This window comes from Trachinotus anak, unplaced genomic scaffold (genome assembly GCF_046630095.1).
Source record: "Trachinotus anak isolate AG129_WGS33_773 ecotype Australia unplaced genomic scaffold, CSIRO_AGI_Tana_v1 ptg000032l, whole genome shotgun sequence".
NCBI lineage: Eukaryota > Metazoa > Chordata > Actinopteri > Carangiformes > Carangidae > Trachinotus > Trachinotus anak.
The window spans coordinates 23,926,052-23,943,615 of NW_027273883.1; the positions used below are offsets into that span (position 1 = coordinate 23,926,052).

Sequence of the window (17,564 nt, forward strand, 5' to 3'; positions counted from 1 at the left end):
CCTCTCTCCCACACATTGCTTTCCTTCCTGTTCCATGGGGCTTCCTCCTGTTCCTGCAAGCACTCATGGGAACGCCTTTTACATAAAAGTGTGCAGCTGGACCTGGTGAGCTCACAAATGTTCATGTGCAGAAGGACATATACACAAAAACACACATTCACAATAGCTCACACGACATCTGATTAGGGCACACTCAGATATTACAGAAAGAGTTGTGAAACTAAATGATTCTTCTGGGATAATATCCCTAAGTCTATCAGAATCTACCCTTTGGACAGGCAGCACAGTCCACAGAGCAGTGCTTAATTAAATTAGGTGTCTTGAACATTAAATTTGGATTGAGTGCTGCTCACTTCATGTCTTGTGTGCTTTATGGAACTTAATTCTTTCTGCCTTGCAGGAGAGGAAGATGGCAACCGAGAAGGAGGAGAGTCGGAGATGGATGGGCAGGGCGAGAAGACCAGGCATGCTGCAGTAGGGCCGGAAGAATGGGATGGTCCAAGTAAGGACAAGTCTTCATATCACTTTCCTAGACAGACTCCAGGCAAAGTTACTGTAACCAAGCTGCAATGCATGTTGCATAGTTTGAGGTAAGCATTGAATAGAAAAGAGGTTCAAAAGTAAGAAACAATATGTCTCATATGGCAACTACAGAGGGGCAAAAGAGTCAGATGTCTGCATGCAAATATAACTTTAAGTGTATGCATACCCACCATCGAGTAAACAGGACCGCACTACCAACAACTGCTTTCTCAAATAAACAGGCTTATTTTTTAAAGAATCCTATAATGCGATGCAGATGCAGCTTACATTGTTATCCTGCTTTGCCCTTTTACTCAAAGTAACTTCATCAGAGTGATGGATAATACAGTGAACAAGACTGTTGCACAGCAATTACTGCTCAGCAATAGCCTACGCCTACACTGCTGAACACACAAAATATGATTCCTTTTAATACATAAAATGACCTCAAGAATTTGTTGCAGGTACATGCATTTGAAAAAAAAAAGAAAAAAGAAGCAAGAGAGAGAGAGAGAGAGAGAGAAAGGGAGAAAAAAGTGGATTTGGGCAAGTTGTGCTCGCTAGCTTGAAGCCCCCTGGGGTGTGTATTTTATACTGACAGTGAATCAGTGTTATCGCACCTATCAGATAATGCATTTATCATTAAATTTCACATTTGCATTTAAATCTGGGGAAGGAAATGAGCATTGCTGGCTAAAGATAAGAGCGCTGGGACGACAGTAATAAACCATCACTGTGATCAGTCAGGAGACAGGGCTGAGGGGGTCAGCTCAGAACTATGGGGGCCATGACAAAAAGAAGGCATCACATGCAGAAAAAGGCCCTTTTGGGCGAGAAAATGCTGAGCTTAAAAATACTCCTTTGAAAAGGGGGGATGGATGTAGCGTGAGTAGATGTATGACTGACTGTAATTATGCTTCCCCCTTCTACTTAGCCATCAGAATGAGAATTAGAGGCTCAGAAACTCACTGCTGGACAGGCAGCGGAGGGAGAGAGAGAGGAGGGAGACTTGAGTTTTATGGGAGTAAAGTGTCTCTCTCTTTACACTGGGGATGTCTGAACTGCAGAAGGGGTGATGTGAGACATGATGTCCATTTCATGTTTTACTAAACTACAGCCTGAGTGGCTCCAAGTTATCAAGTGACATCCAGTCTGAGGACTTCAGCACTGTGTGCTAATTTCCACCGTGATACAAACTGAGAGAGGCTGCGTCCAACTTAAAGACACATGCCTTCATATATATGCACATGTTCCTAATGAACATGTTACCACTCATGTAAGTTTTTCTCAACATCTCCATGATAGACCAACCAATTAGTGAGTGGCTTACACTGAGGCATTCATGCCCCTCCTCTGTTTTCTCAATGGGCAGCATAGAGTGGGCAGAAATTAATCTTGGTGCATAATAATGCCATTCACTCTCCCATCATGGCTGCCATGAAAGGTCATTTCCCTTTTTAATTTTTCCCATTGTGCTGGAAAAGTCAGATGGGCATGTTATAATTTGAATAAAGAGGGGAATCAGACAATCAGATAGGGACATTTGAAATGACATGACTTCCTGTTTAAAGCGATTAAAAGCAAATTTATTTAGTTTGAGACTGTCTCCCCTTTAATCTCTTTGTAAATGTTCTGATAGTTCAGCATTCAAAAGTTCTTTGTTATTCTTTGGCTTAAGTTTAAGCAGGTGTGATTATGATCACCAACAGATAATTTTTAATCACTGCGTGTGTGCATCTGAATAGGATGTGTAATGGCCGTTACATAAAAAGAGAGTGAAGCCTTTTAATGAGGTGGGCTAACTCGGAACATGCCCACCTGCTTTGGTGATTCTATTGAAGCACCTCCATACCGTTTCCCTTTTGCTGAGTAACAACAAAAGCCTTTACAATCTACATCCTGTAATTGAACTTTTTTTTTGTCCCTGCATTTCATCTCCACTTTAGTAACTCATGTCAAGTGCTGTCCGCGATTGCCCCCTGTTCTCTGATTGTCTTTCTTTCTGGAACAGCAGAGATCCGCACTGAATGATTCACTATTAATCTGATAGCTTGGCTCTTCTCTGTTGCTCAGAGTGCTGGGTCTCTGATGTGGAACACCCAGCGAGTTCCCTTTCTCTCCCCTCGTCTTCACAAGTATGTCCTTAAGCAAATCTGCACACTGATCTTCTGTCTCATGTTCATTTCTCGTCACGGATGTTTCACAATCAGCCACTGATGTGGGAGATAGCGTGTCATGCTATTCTATTCATTTTCATGGACTGGCAGTGATAGGAATCTGACTCTGCCTCTCTCATTCTCCCCCACTCTCGCTCTCCTCTAGGCTAATTGGGAATGGTGTGCGTTAGCTAGCTAACTCTGCTAATGAACTTGTTCTCAGCCTTATCTAAATGCTTGCTCATGTAAACCACACCCCCCTTATGAAAGTCATGAAAATCCAGGGTTCATTAAGAGCGCTGCCATTTCCACTAAAAGTGTCTAGTCTGTAAAGTAGCATTGTGTTTGGTGTGATATTTATTTATGCTGTAGATTATTAATTAATCCACTGTTATAAACCTGTGAATACTGAAACAAGATTATAGGCTATGGAAACATAACAGATCTCAGTCTGATGATATGATGAAGTTTGGCTGATTACAACTGATGATTACTACACTTTTTATGAGGAATTGACTGTAATGCAACATGTACAAATGACTAAACTCTGTACTTATCAGCAGCAATTTTATTCAGGGTTTCAGGCTCAACAATACTGTGTAACTATTCCTCACAATAAGACAATACAATACACCTTTAATGTACTGAAGATTGTTGATGTTTATCAGTGACTTTATCTGTAGCAGTATTAGCCAGAGTTCCTGTCTCATCAATTGTTCTTGACTATTTCACAAAGAATACAATGGAATACAACTTTATTGTCCACCAGAGTGCAAATTGATTAACTGAGTTGCTGAATTATGAAAGGGCACTCCACCAAGTATGACTGAGTATAACTCAGCCTGTGACTGACCATTTGACCATTTTTTTTCCAACTTCAAAGAAGGGCAATGTGATGTTGGCAGAGTGCTCCTTTAATACATTGGAGACATTTAAAACAACATGCAAGCATTATTTGATTTTGAATTGAATCTTTATTTAAATCTTTGACTAACAATAATCACTGACATAAAAATTTTCCAGCAATAATATCTGTAACAATAAAGGCACAGATGAAAACATAGATGTTAGTTTGTAGCTAAGGTGTTAAAACTCTAAATCCCACATTCTAAATGGTTAAAGTCTATTCTTCTGTCTTTAACTTCTAATGCCAAATAATTGTGCATTACTGCCTTGGCATCATTCACAGTGACATCAGGATCTAAGCTACTGTGGCACATACACTTAAAACAAGGCACACAGCAAAGGAAGAGATGCAGAAAGAGGGGATGAGTGTGACAGAGCGGTAACTGAAGCGATATGATCACCTTGTCCACAAATCTCTTCTGTTGGCTGTCCCTGACGGCCGGCGTGGCCCAGCTTGCTCAGCTCCCAGTGCCAGTTGGGTATCAGCCAGGGCGAGGCAGGGGTCAGCTGAAGGAGTGGCCATCTGAGAATCTACCTGACGGTCAGACACAGACGGAGCACAAGCAAAGAGAACTCCCCCCTTCTTCCCCTCTCCAACACACACACACACACACACACCACCCTGAAAAATGATACCCATTTTCCTTCCCCCTTTCAAGACATCAAACGTGCACAAGCTGAAAAACGCAGCTTCACTCAGATGTTAAAACTCTCGAATCTCATTTCTGACTCCAGCCAACCCAGAAGGGTCTGTGGCCGATCCGTCTTCTTACAGTTTCAAAAAACAAAAAAAAGAAAAAGAAAAAAAAAACAATAGCCATTTCAGGTTTAATGCACATATGTCATGCTAGGAGAACTGGAGGACCAGATGGCCGCGATAGTGTGGCAGGTGCCTCAACAAATGTTTGCGGTTGCCCGTGCTGCTATTTATATCACGGTGAAACACAGACACGCAAATATTTGCAAAAGGACAGTGGGCCCTTTTTGTTGGGAGTCAAAGTGATCACGGAAATAAACAGATGGGATTAAACCTTGTGGGCATCAGTCACCTGAACTTTCAAATTCCCTCAGTAAATCCAAAGAAACTCAGTGCAAAACAGGGAAACACTAAAATGTAGGTGGCACCAAGAAGGTTTTAGAGTCTCATTAAGACTGCAATCAACAGTTCTTCATGTATTTGTTCATATTTTTTGCATTTTAGTTGCAGATGCTTTTCCCATTTGGCCTCAAATGAACTGAAAGTGAACTGTCCACAGCTGTAGCACAAATACCAAGAAAAACTTTGAAACGCTTGAACAGCGACGCGTCATTTCAGAGCAGTTCGGTCAGGTTGCTCTCAGTAAACAAGGCATTTTCTAACTCGGCACCCAAGTCCATTATAAAGTCAGGGTGTCGTCAAGGAAGGAGGGGCGAGCTGAAGAGAGACAAACGGAGCACCCAGATGCAGATTAGGCTGCAGAAGATGAGGGTGTAAAAGGGATTTAATGGTAGGATGGATTAGAGAAATCCTTGTAACAATGTTAAATAATTATGGTTCCAGCCGAGATCAAAGCACCATTGATTGAACCCCTCAAGCCTTCAGCACACAGAGTCTTGGAAAGCAAAGATTGGTAAACTAGTGCTCAGACCACTCCGGCTGCTCCAGTTAAATTGGATTGGAAATATTAGGATATAGATGAATCCTTCAGGAGGCTTTCGCAAAGCTTTTGTCACCGGAAATGTAGCTTGGGAGCGGTATGAAAGGTTTGATAGTGTACTGTCTCGACAGAATCATAAGACGAGGGTGTCGCAGCTGTCTCCACTGATACCTAAGCGTTTTAAGTAGACTTATAGACACACTTGACTGTTATATCAGCAAACTGAAAACTTTCAGAGCGGGCTTTCATTCAAGGTTTTATTTTTTTCCTCCCTTCCGTCTTGTAATCAAGAAATTTGGACGTGCATCATGGCAATTCTCCTTTAAGAAAAGGAAGGTTTTATCTCGCTGCTCCAGGGGTTTATTCAAAGTCTTCTGACAAGTCTCACAAAACATGAATGACACTCAGATTGCTGATACTGATGATGAAAGTCCATCATCAGCCTCTCTGTGAGTTCTGGGCCCTGAGTGATGTAAAATTAAATTGCAATCAAAGTGCTATGTGTAAACATTGTCCGCCTTTTGCCAAATACATTTATTTCTTAAGAGGCTGTTATTGAAGGCTTTTTACTGTATGGATCACCTGTGTGCAGAGAAAACACCCTCCCCCAACACCACACACATGCACACTCACAATTTCACAATGTGTGATTATAATGATGAAATATGCAACAAGAGATTAGACAAATCACTGTACTCCTATGCTGCATCGCCTTGATGCAAATTTAGTCACTGATCCGCTATACTAAGAGGCTTTATGAAGGAACTTCATGGTTGTTAGTTATATAATCTAAAATAGGGCAAAATGCAATCAGTATTCTTATCATTTGAGGAAGATGTCACTATATTCAGTTCTAGTTTTGTGTGGATACGTGGGATGTGGCACACTGAGAATGCCCTTAATAAGATAATTCACTTTCAACCATTTTGTCTGCGTTTCAACCGAATTTGTGTCCACTCACAAAGCTATCTTTCTACTGCGATTACTATTTCACACGAACAAGTGCAAAGAAGAAGAAATGAGAGCTGCTGCTAAATATGAGGCTGACTTAAAGCGCGGCTGGTGTTGGTGTTTCTGCCCCCAGGGACTTGACACCCATTGCGTCAAACGTATCCTCTGTGAATATGTTTGTTCTGCAATGCACCTCCCAGGCGCTGTAGCTGCACACGTTTTTCTAAGAGGTATCATTGTAATTGGTTGAATATTTGATGTGTGTATTTAACATTAACATGGAGACACTCGTGCAAGCTGCGCTAGGGGATATAACACTGGGTAAACTCTGGGTTGCTCAACTGAAACTTACTCGCATGTGGAATTTTTCATTTCTTTTGGCCTTTTTTTTTTAAATAAAACTACAGAGTATATTTGAGTGACTTTGGTTTGTAGTTCTTTTTCATGCATGAATATTCAAGGTTTTCTCTAAAATCTGGTTCTTGAGATGGAGCTCAGTTTCATATGCATATGACATTTCATATGACTGTTTTACTTTCATTCAGTTTGGGGTCTTCACATTATTATTTGGCCATAGGAATGCACTCAGTCCCACCTAAACCTCATCTCTCCCAAAACCCCAACCCCCTACTCTGTCTTCCTCTCTCTCACACACTCATGCACAGCCTTCACACTGATAGGTATTGATACCAGAACAGTGCCCCCGCATGTGAAGGCCTCCCATTGGTGATGAACAGCTGGGCCAAGCTTGGCCCGCTGGTCACGCCAATTCCACCGCCTTCTTTTTTTTCTGTGTAGATGTGGTGGGGGGTGGGGCCCACTTGTCAAGTGAATTAAAATACCAAATAATAGTAATAATAATGATAATAAAAAGTTAATAAAAAATGGCATGTTCCTCCCTGATTGTGTGAGTGTTGTGGTATTCAATTATGCAATTTTCATTGGCATATTAATCATCTTTTCAACAAACAAGCCGCCGTTAATTAAAGCAAAGCATGGATAAAGACGTGTTGCCGGATCATCACTCCGTTTATCACCGTGCACAGACCCGCAGTTAAGTAAATTCAGGCTGTGAGATGAATTTCAATCGTCTCCCTGTTTCTTCCTCTGTGTACTTGTGTGCGTGCAGTTAGCCATTTATTTATGCACATTGTGTTTGGAGGTGGAGTTAGTGACGTTTGATGTCAGTGTGTGTGGGAAATTGAAATCTTTTTTTGTAAAAGCCATCATGTAAGCAGCAGTTGACAATGACTTCAACTGTTGAACACAGATCTCTAATTCATGTGGAAGGTTTTTCTTCTCATCCCTTTTTTTTCTGCACAGATTTGAATGTAAACTACTCTTTGATTACGACCACCACCGTTCAGATTTGTCAGAGTGACTGAGGTTGAATGAATTTAGATTTTTCCTTCGCCTCTCACACACTGAGTGTGTAAAGGAGACCAGTGGAGCTATATGACATCTCTGTACACACAGGGCAGCTCTGCCCATTCTCCTTGTCTCCTTTTCTCTGGCTTTTCGTGCCGCCTCTGTTCCTTGCTCATTGGTGGGAGGGGATGGAGATTATTCAGGATCTGGTAAGATATGGGCTTCTCTCTAATCATAGCTCACAGCTTCCACTGTCATTCAGTTACTAAATAGAAGTGGGGAAAATGTCTTGGTGAAGGGAGCAGCCAGACAGTCATGCAAGTACTTGAGTTTGGCCAGCAGAAAAAGAACTCGAGGCATCTGTAGACATGTCGCTCGTCCCTGTCCCTCATTGTGGAGCAACTTTATCAGCGCCAACAGCTCACCCACTCGCTAAACTGTAGGGCCAGTCGCTTCTTAACTTAAACATAAGATCTTTGTGGTTTGAAGCACTCGGCTGCTCTGCGCCCAACGTGGATCTGAAAGGCAAACACAACTCCAGTGTCGCTGTCGCCCATCACAAAATCACACCTCATGGAAAACTTGTTTCTGCTGTGTTAGCTTGAATCTAAATGCACTCAAACAGACTGTTGCACTGGAGCAAGATTCACCCCCACCACCACCACCACCTACCCACCCCCCTCTAAAAAAAAAAAAAGAGAGATGACGGAGAAAGAAAGAGAGAGAGGGAAGGGAGAGAGAGTGGGAGAGAGATGGAGATGGAGAAAGAGGAGGAGGAGTGAGAGAGGGAGAGAGGGGGAGAGAAAAGTCAAAAACCTCCACATAACAATGCCGGAGAAAAATCAGAACATTTTCCACCGAAAGATGGGCCATTTCCAAATCCTTGTGCCCTATCAGACAAATTAAAGTAAATCAAGCATGAAATGAAGCAGAAGAGCCCGGAGATAAGGCTCCTTTAAGTCGTTTACAGATTAGGACAGAGAGAGAGAGAGAGAGAGAGGGAGAGAGGTGCATCTGGTCTCTGGCAGTGAAGGAGGCTAGTTTCTCATTTCACAATAGCAGCCTGTGTATAGGATTACTCTCCCCTGTCACCGACATGAGGAGCAGTGGGGGAATAGACGTCCACAAAATGTGTCTAAATATGTCCCCTCAGAAATGTTTCCAACCAAAAAACCTCTCAGTGTCGGCCAGATGTGACATGTGATAAACAAACATGTTACATGCAGCGTCTGACCCAGTGTATCGTGCTGATTTGTTTGTTATTTCAGTCGCCTCTTCACCTTTTCTTATGCTCAAGTGGCTTCATCACCACGCAGCTTAAAAAATTCAAATGAATTCAGGATTGGCTGGGCTGTGTCACGTGACTGTACGGCTGTCAACTCCTATGCGTGTGTTAAGCATGCGTCAGATCAGGTTTTTGAGGAGGAGGGAAGAGGAGGTGGTGGTGGGGGTGGTGGTGGTGATTGGGGGGGGGGTTGTTGTACAAATTATATTCTCAAAATGTGATTTTGTTTTAATGTCGCATCGCTCTGTAAACTGGCTTGTTTAATATGTACGTCGTACTTCTATTTTCTGTCTTACATCAACAGATTAATTGCTGTTTTATTTTAGTACTCGCAAATAATCAAAACATAATTATGGAGGTAGTTGCTCATGGAGGAACGATATTTTACAGAGCACACACACACGCACACACGCGCACACACATACACAGAGGCAGGCACATACACACTCATTTCATTCATGCATGCAGGCAAATGCAAGCAGGAACCAAACAACCCCCCCCCCCCAAACTCTCACACACATGCTAATTCACACACACAGACACACACAGACACACACACACAGACAGGCAACCCACACATAGTCAGGGTGCACCGCTCTTTGATGCCGCCCGTCGAGCTCTCCCTGGATTTTGTTTCACTCCTTTCGTGTATCTTTTCTGGGAGTGATGAGAGGTGGGTTCGGCTGCGGCGCTCAGCTCGCTCCCAGAGAGACGAGAGCTGGCCCCCGTCACCGGGTAGCTGCTCTCCAAAGCCGCGACCTTGACCTTCCCTGCCCAAGTCTTAGGTTTAGCTCCTTTATCGCACTATCTCCAGGCATTTAAAAATACTCCTGAAACTCAATGATTTAACCCGCTTTTACGCTGTTCACATCAAAACTGGATGAAAAAAAAAGCTTAATCCATCTTATCTGTTGACTGTCAAACTGCTCCGGCTAAAACCTACTCACAAAAGACAACTAGGTCACCCAGGAAAAAACAGAATTCCCTGTTACCCAGGGGAAGTTGCAGTCTGGTAATTGACTTGGGAGGAGATTCAGGAGTACTTTAAAAATAGTCTCTTCCTGAATTAACCACTGAATATCAAGACTTGAAGGTAGCAATGTTTACTTGTGTTCCTTGCTACAAACTTGTTTAGATATCACAAAGTGCAGTCATATAATATTTTTTCAAATCAATCTACGCCTATATTTCCTCCCACATATACAATGTCATGTCATGCTGTGTTTTATTGGCGACAAGACTGAGGAGACAAAATTGCAACTTCCTTTCGCAGTCAAAGTCCTGCAGTCTTTTTATCCATCTGTCTCAAATACATGCATTCCCAGTAAACACACCATCAATTACTCATTCATCCTGACACACTCAGGTGGAGTAATGTCCTTTTGATGGTTGTGAAATTTTAAAGAAAGGCATTTAAAGTAATCAGATTCCAGCAGGAGTGGTGTGTGTCCTCTAGATGTTGTCGGCGATACGGTGATATCTCTGCGTGAGGACAGTCATTCTTTAAGTTTTCCTGTCCCTCTTTACATGCTATCAATAGAAATTGCACTGCTTCCCCAAAGATGGATGTTTGGGAGATTGTTGTCAGCCAGCCCTGCTGCTAACTTCACCAGGCTTTTTGATGAAATGGAGCGCTTGACAGCTGGTATATTTCAATTCATTCAATGACACCAAACAACAGTCTGCGTGTTGATAATGTACTGCAGGACCAAGTTGTGTGTGTATGTGAAGCTGTACTAAACTTTCCTGTTTCTTTATTACTTTAATTTCGTCAGTTCAGATTCAAAGAGGGTCAAAGAGGGCACAGCATAATCCTGGGTTGTCTGTGGGTCGTCATATAAACACCGAGTCCAGCGTCGCTTAGAATTACGTCCATATGGGACAATTCCATACCTCATGATATATTTCCATAGACAGTCCTGTTACAATGCTGAATTTATTGAAAAAGTAGTGTTGACTTTCTGGCAGAGAGTTAGATGAAACCATCAACACCATTCTCATATCTGTCCATTAACAATGGGGCTATACGCCAGCACCCAGTTAGCTTAGGTTAGCATAAAGAGAAATCGGGTAGAAACAGCTAGTCTGGCTCAGTCCAGCAGTGACAAATTCCACCTTCCAGCACCAAACACACCTCTAACATGTTATATTTTGTTTGTTTAATAGGTACAAAAGCTAGTGTGTAAAAGTGACAGTTTCTTGTTTTATGGCTGGTGCCAGGTAACCAGTTGACAAGTTACTGCTCTGAACCAAAAATCTACTACAGAAACTCCTGTAACAAGGACAAATTGTCATTTTATGTACTGGTTTTTGTACAAATAAACCAAATGTGATAGTTAATGAGCTTGTTCACATATCTTGTTGTATTTGGACATAACCAGGCCAGCAGTTCGTCCCATTTTCATCCTTTATGCCAAGCAAAGCTAACTGGCTGCTAGCTGTAGCCATTACTTTAGCACACAGACAGGAAAGTGGTACTGATCATCTCATTTAACTCTGTATTTCCCAAACTTTAGCTGGAGCTGTAATCACAGTCCTCCCCTCACTTAAGCCAAACTATATGTATATTTAACACAGTTTGTCATAGTTGTACAGATATTGTAAACACAAAATGTTGTCATTAAACATAATCTGGATTTTCCAGAAGCGTCCAGTATCAACCCTCTCATTTCTAGCTGTTTCTTTGAAAATAATACTTTGTGGGCATTGTTGAGTCTCAAGGGGGTTGTCTTCCTCCAAGGGACCCCCACAACCCTCCACACCACCCCACAACCCCCTGCTCAGCCTGTGTGGAGTGTCACAGCTAAAATGCCCTAATCCCATTGGCTTGTTTAACTCTTTCCCCTCAAGCTGTCCACAGCCTGAAAACAAGCCTGACCTGAAGGGGTGAATCCCCCTACCAAATCGCCCCCCCACACCTCATGTGGCCAAACTCATGTGGTTGCCTGGAGACTTGCAGATTCAACTTTCTCCCCACTCTCCAGGGCCAGAAGCAGCCAGTCAAAGCAGGTTCAGGGTGGGTTGGGGGTAGAGGTGAGTGAGGAGGGCAGGGGGAGACAGGGTGGCACTCCTGGGGGTGGGGGTCCTCCACTGTTTTAAAACAGGTGCCTTTCTCTGAGATTATAGTGTGAGCTGTGGGTTATAAATGATGCATTTTGCTCACTAGGACCTGATAATAGCGGTTTGGGTGGGTGGTGGGGGGGGGGGGGGGGGGGGTTCATCGCTCTCTTATCAAAGCTCTGTGACATTTCTCCTTCAGCTGTAAAATTTCAGATCACATATCTGCTTTAAAGATGTGGCACCTTTTGTTGAACCGATACAGTGCATTCCATTTCACCCCATATGCCTCTCTCATGGTATATTAATTTATAGCCCATTTGCTGGCTCTATAACACGGCCTATCAGAGGAGATGACTGGGATTCAGTAGGACATCTGTGAATTGCCACGCACAGGTTATTGAACTTTGAACAGCAGTCATTTATTTGCTTTGATTCAAAGGTACTGCTTGATATCAAGAGGGATCGTCTGCTCTGTGAAGCTCAAGCATATTTTCCCACTTGTCTCTATTGCACTGCTCTTTGTTTCCCTTTAACATCTGTCCTTACTGTTAATGCACTTGTGATAAAAGGTGAAGTAAACCAGAAGCTGAGCCAGTAATCCATCTTTTTTTAGTGCTGTGGGCAGTTTATTTTCCTTGAAGTTGTTTTTTTGAGCTAGTTAGAGAAGTTAAATTCATGTTGAAAATAGCTCGAGCAGATCCATTGCTTTAACAAATGTTAATCTGCAGCAGTGGGTTGATGATGTCATTTATCATCTCTGACCATTAGCAGAGATCTCTTTCTGGGCTAGAAATTATATTAAGAAAATTCAGGCTTACATTTCATGTGTGTTAATAGAAACATTCGCAGTGAAATGTGAATCTATCATTGCATTTCAAAGACTTAAGGGAAAGAATATTTGAGTTGTAGTCCTAAATCAAACGTGCAAGTTTTTCGAACACTTTTCCTGTGTTTTATTTTAAGTGTTGATATCCATAAGAAGATATATTTGAGGTTTAGAACATAAAACCATCTCAGTGTAGTTTTACATCTCTCAGCTCTGAGCCTGTTATCTGATTGGCTGGCTGTTATTGATCACATAAAAAATATAGCAGATTTATGTAAATATTCCAAAGAAACCAAATCCTGCAAGTCCAGATATTGGATCCGGATAGGCCAGGCCTGGGACATGGCTGAGGGCAGCGACTACTTTGTTGTGACATCACAAAGTTACAGAAGTCCTGATGGCTCGTTTCAAGGCACAGTTTCTGAATACAGGCTGTGTGAGCTGAGCACTTTGATACTTTCACAGTATTAATAAAGAACCTGCTTTACAATAAAAAAAAGACATGGAAATATACCTTTATACAATGTGGGACCTTTAACCAATATTTGAAACCAGTGATGTGCAGACAAACTTGCTGCCAGTGTTCTCAAGGAGAAATTTGACCTAAATATGATTCCAAAGATCTGGGGAAATGTATAAAATGATGCACAAGAATCATTTATATAAAACATTTCTAGTTAATTGTATGGTGCAGCCATACAAGACATGTAATCTTGGGTTTGGACATATCAATCAGTGAAAACATCATTAAATGAATAGCTGAAACAAGCTGATACAGAATAGTCATGTGATAATGTCAGACAGTGCAGAACAAGATGATTTATCCAACTTTAATGGGAAATAAAAGGGAAAATTAAATTTCATTGCAAGAAGACTACTAAAAAGTATTTCATTATATCAAATAATATCATTTAAAAGTAGAAATTGGTAGTTTGCCAATTTTAGGGTTTCTGTCTGTCAATAGTCCACACCCATTTATTCTTTAAATCATACCAGGCTGGCACCCTGCCACTGAGAAACTCATTAGCATTCAGTCGTATGCCACTGAACGGAGAGATGAGGTTCCCTGTTCCTCCACACCATAACAGAAAAGAAAGACAGGACACACATACACACATAAAAAAAAACAAACAGATGCCAGCGTGGAGCATCTTGGGTGCTATCTGAGGAGGATCTCTCCACACAAAGGGACATTCATTGGTCTGCCAAGTATCTGTGGAGTGCAGGAACAGACCCTAGAGTCTAGCGACAGATGATGATCTTATCGAGGGAGGGGTGAGGGGGTTGGGTAGGGGGTAGGTGGTGGTGATTGAGGGGGGTGTAAAGGGTGAAGGTGGCGGAGAGAGGGGTTGGTTGGGATTTAGAGGAGGGGGTGCAGCTCTTGAGCCACATCCTGAGCTCATGTTTTGCCAAGTGTGTGGCATTTGAGAACTGGACGATGAGGAACGTTGAGGAGAGAACACAGTTGCTGGGTTTGTTAAATCCCTTCATGAGCTTTCCACTTGGTCCTGTTTGCAGTGTGACAGGTTAAACACATCGACTTCTGTATTTGTTCTAAATTCATTTTTGATATTACAAGAGTTGAGCTTCTGGGGCTTGTAAGGAACTGTCACTATGACAACACTTGATGCAGGCATAATTATAAAAAAAATTGTCAGTAGCCCAGCTGATAACAGAGCACATCTGTCTGTATATTTTTGGTTAGTAAACCTGTAAATGTTCATAGAGAACATACAGACAGTCCATGAAGGGAGCTCATTATTCATCCACGGGTGTTTTTTGTGGAGATCTTCCACTAGTATCAGCAACAGATGTGACAAGCCATCTGTGAGCCAAGGTCCTCAGGCAACATTTGGTGTGGGATGCACACAACTGGCACCTAAACATGGTGGACCACAAACCGCACAAATTGAATCGTACCCCCCTCTTCCCCCCTCCTCGCACCTACACTACCCGTTACCCCCTTTTTACTCCAAGCATCCCGCCCAAAAAAAAGAAAGAAATGGGGAAAGGAATCAAAATCGTTGGCTGGGGGTGGCAGTAGCTGCGTGTCAAGCGGGGCTAAACAGGAACTTGCATCCAAGCGGTTAAAGGCCGTGGGTCTTATCTGAGGACAAACAGAATGCATCAAGCGGTGGCTGTTGCTCTCAGTGATGACGACCAGCTGTGCACCAATGTTTAATTATTTCTCTGTAATGAGCTTACCCACCTTCCACTGCAGCACCGGGAAGACAGCATGCAACAGCAGGAACATGGGAGGTGGAGACAGGACACAGACTAAAGGGAGAGAATGAGCTGTCCGCATTATTTTATTTGTAATTCCAAAATTATGCTCTAACATAAAACATCAGTATTTACTGGTGTGTCACAGATTTTGTATCTAACTCTAACAAAGACCTGATCAAACAAGTGAATTTTTATTATGGGTGGCCTTTAGCTTTTTATTGGTGCTGATGTGACCACCCCTGATGAGTAATAACACTAGCCTGATGTTTAGATCATGTTTATGCATGGGAGGAAGCACATAAGCGCACATTTCCATACCAGCACAACAGACAGACACAGCAGCGTGCCGCAGATACACGGCTGATATTTACAGAATGGAGCGGGGCTGAATAGGTCATTATACCACATCCGCATCAGAAAAGTTCAGTGATCACTTCAGCCCATTCAGAGTGAACCGAATGCCCTCAATACCCATTAGCTACGTGTGTGAACAAATAGGTTAAGAGCCACAACATTAACAACTCATGTTAGAGTTTGTTTGAATGAGAATTCATTATCATTATTAGCCTGGCTACATAATATATAGGAGGTAGTTTGGTTTCATGCTTTATTTGGAGTGTCCCAAAACTGATAATGCTCTGTAGCTGACCCAGATCTACCACCACACAAAGGTCGACCCAATGATCAGACAATCACACTTAAGAAAGTCTCAAGCATGACTCAGATCTGATCAAACTGCCTCTTTTCAAGCTTGTTTGTGTCGAGAAAGTTTATAAAACTAGAATGAACTTGTATTTACAGATGTCCAAATCATCACAATAACTCCAGCAAGACTTCTTAGGTAAAGGCAACCAGTCAGAAATGTACAGTTGAGTGCTCCATATTTTCTCTCTGCAGAAAACACAAATAGAAGATACACACGGACACACACACACACACATAAACAGGGACACATCCTTCTCGGTAAACTATGTCATGGCTTGCTGTGGGGTTTGTCATAACTATTTGATTAATCACCATAGTGAAAAAGTACATTGAATCTAAGAGATATGACAGCAGGGGTTGTCGCAGAGGTGAGCACTGGTACAGCTAGCTGTGCTATCCGGTTTCACTGTTAATTAGCCAGAGCTCTGTTCAGCACTAACAAGGCCCCAGCCTTCCTGGAACAACAGGAATACGCCTGCCACTAGCTGCTCCTGCCAGCCAGCAAGCCTGCACTGTCTCACAGACATTATCTCAACACAAGACACCTTTCAAGTCAGGTTAGCGCGCCATGTGTCTGAGCAACAACATCAGATGGATGCTCACTTGATTAGCTTATCCATTTTGAAACTGTTTGGCTTTAACCTTCACTGGTGACTGCAGGGCTTTGAGATAATAATGTCATCGCACATGAAGGTTTGAGGGAGAAAGGACAATGTGAGAGGATTCCTGTGATTTGATGTGGAACTCGCGTGCTACATAGAGCACGATGGCTGACTGCTCTGGGTTCTGGTGTGTTTTCAGGAGAGCTGGATGCCTTCCTTAAAGATGGCGAGCGTCGGATCCACAGCCGGCAGCAGCTCCCTGTGGGGACGACATGGGGACCCTTTGAGGGGAAGATTGAGATGAGCACTGACACCACTGCACTGGTATGTCTTTGTTTTGACCAACTTTATAATTTTGAACATTTAATATTCACCCACCAACCATAATTATGCCATAACATACAGACTGACACAAGCAAGAGACAAGACACAGTGGTTAAAAACAAATGGAAAATAAAAAAAAGGTAGCTGAAGTGATGAAAACTGGGGTAAGCTATATGATATAAGAGTGATTTGAGAAGTGATTTAATAAACTCAGTTGAGTAAATCTTGTTTGGCACATCTTTCAGAGTTTTTAGGCCTGAACAGAAAGAATCAATCACCCCTGGGCTGTAGGCTCAACTCTGGGACAGCTGAGAGGCTGCAGCTCGGATATCTCACGTTACATGGAGCTTCATATGGACTGAACAGTTCAGGGATGCAGCAATAATCAGTGCTTCAAACATTAGCAAATAACACCTCAAAATCAATTCAATGGGCACATAGTATGAAGAAGCTCCAACCTGTGATCTCGTCTCTTAGTTGTAGTTAAAATTCACATCTTGTACCATCTGCATAAAGCTGGTCAAGGCTGGTGAAAAGAGCATTGCAACAGTTGAAGTGTCTTTAAAATTAAGCATTGGTCGAATCTTTAGTTTAAAGTTTAAAAGAAAGACTGAGCTGGTAGTAGTAAATTTAAACTGGGATAAAATGTTATACCAAGATTTTTACGACACATGTTAAATCTTGCATGACATGAATCCTAGATTGGGCAGTAAAGCACAAATAAATGATTCACCATCTCTCATCCATTCTTAACAACTTATAATCTTTTTATAAAGTATGTCTCATTCAAATGCACTATATGTTGTATTCTGTATAACTCAGGATCATTAATAATAGTGAAATGAGTTTATTTGGTCAGACTTTGCCTTTCGCAGCATGATTCCTAGTCCTCCATCTGAAGCCCATATTAACAGTTATTCCTGTGACATTCAAACCTATTGAGGTGAATCTTCTGGGATCCAGCTGGCCCTTAACAAAAGCCTTTGAAGTGCATCT

The 17,564-nt window shown here is 42.2% G+C and overlaps 1 protein-coding gene across 2 annotated transcripts in view; it reads left to right on the forward strand.

Annotated features, from left to right (window-relative positions):
• zfpm2a (zinc finger protein, FOG family member 2a) overlaps positions 1 to 17,564 on the forward strand; it is a 117,392-nt gene that overhangs the window by 39,085 nt on the left and 60,743 nt on the right. For both annotated transcript variants that reach the window (XM_071469597.1, XM_071469598.1), the window contains exons 3-4: positions 401 to 502; positions 16,444 to 16,568. In XM_071469597.1, the coding sequence (XP_071325698.1) occupies positions 401 to 502; positions 16,444 to 16,568 (227 nt within the window). The remainder of the gene's footprint in view (positions 1 to 400; positions 503 to 16,443; positions 16,569 to 17,564) is intronic.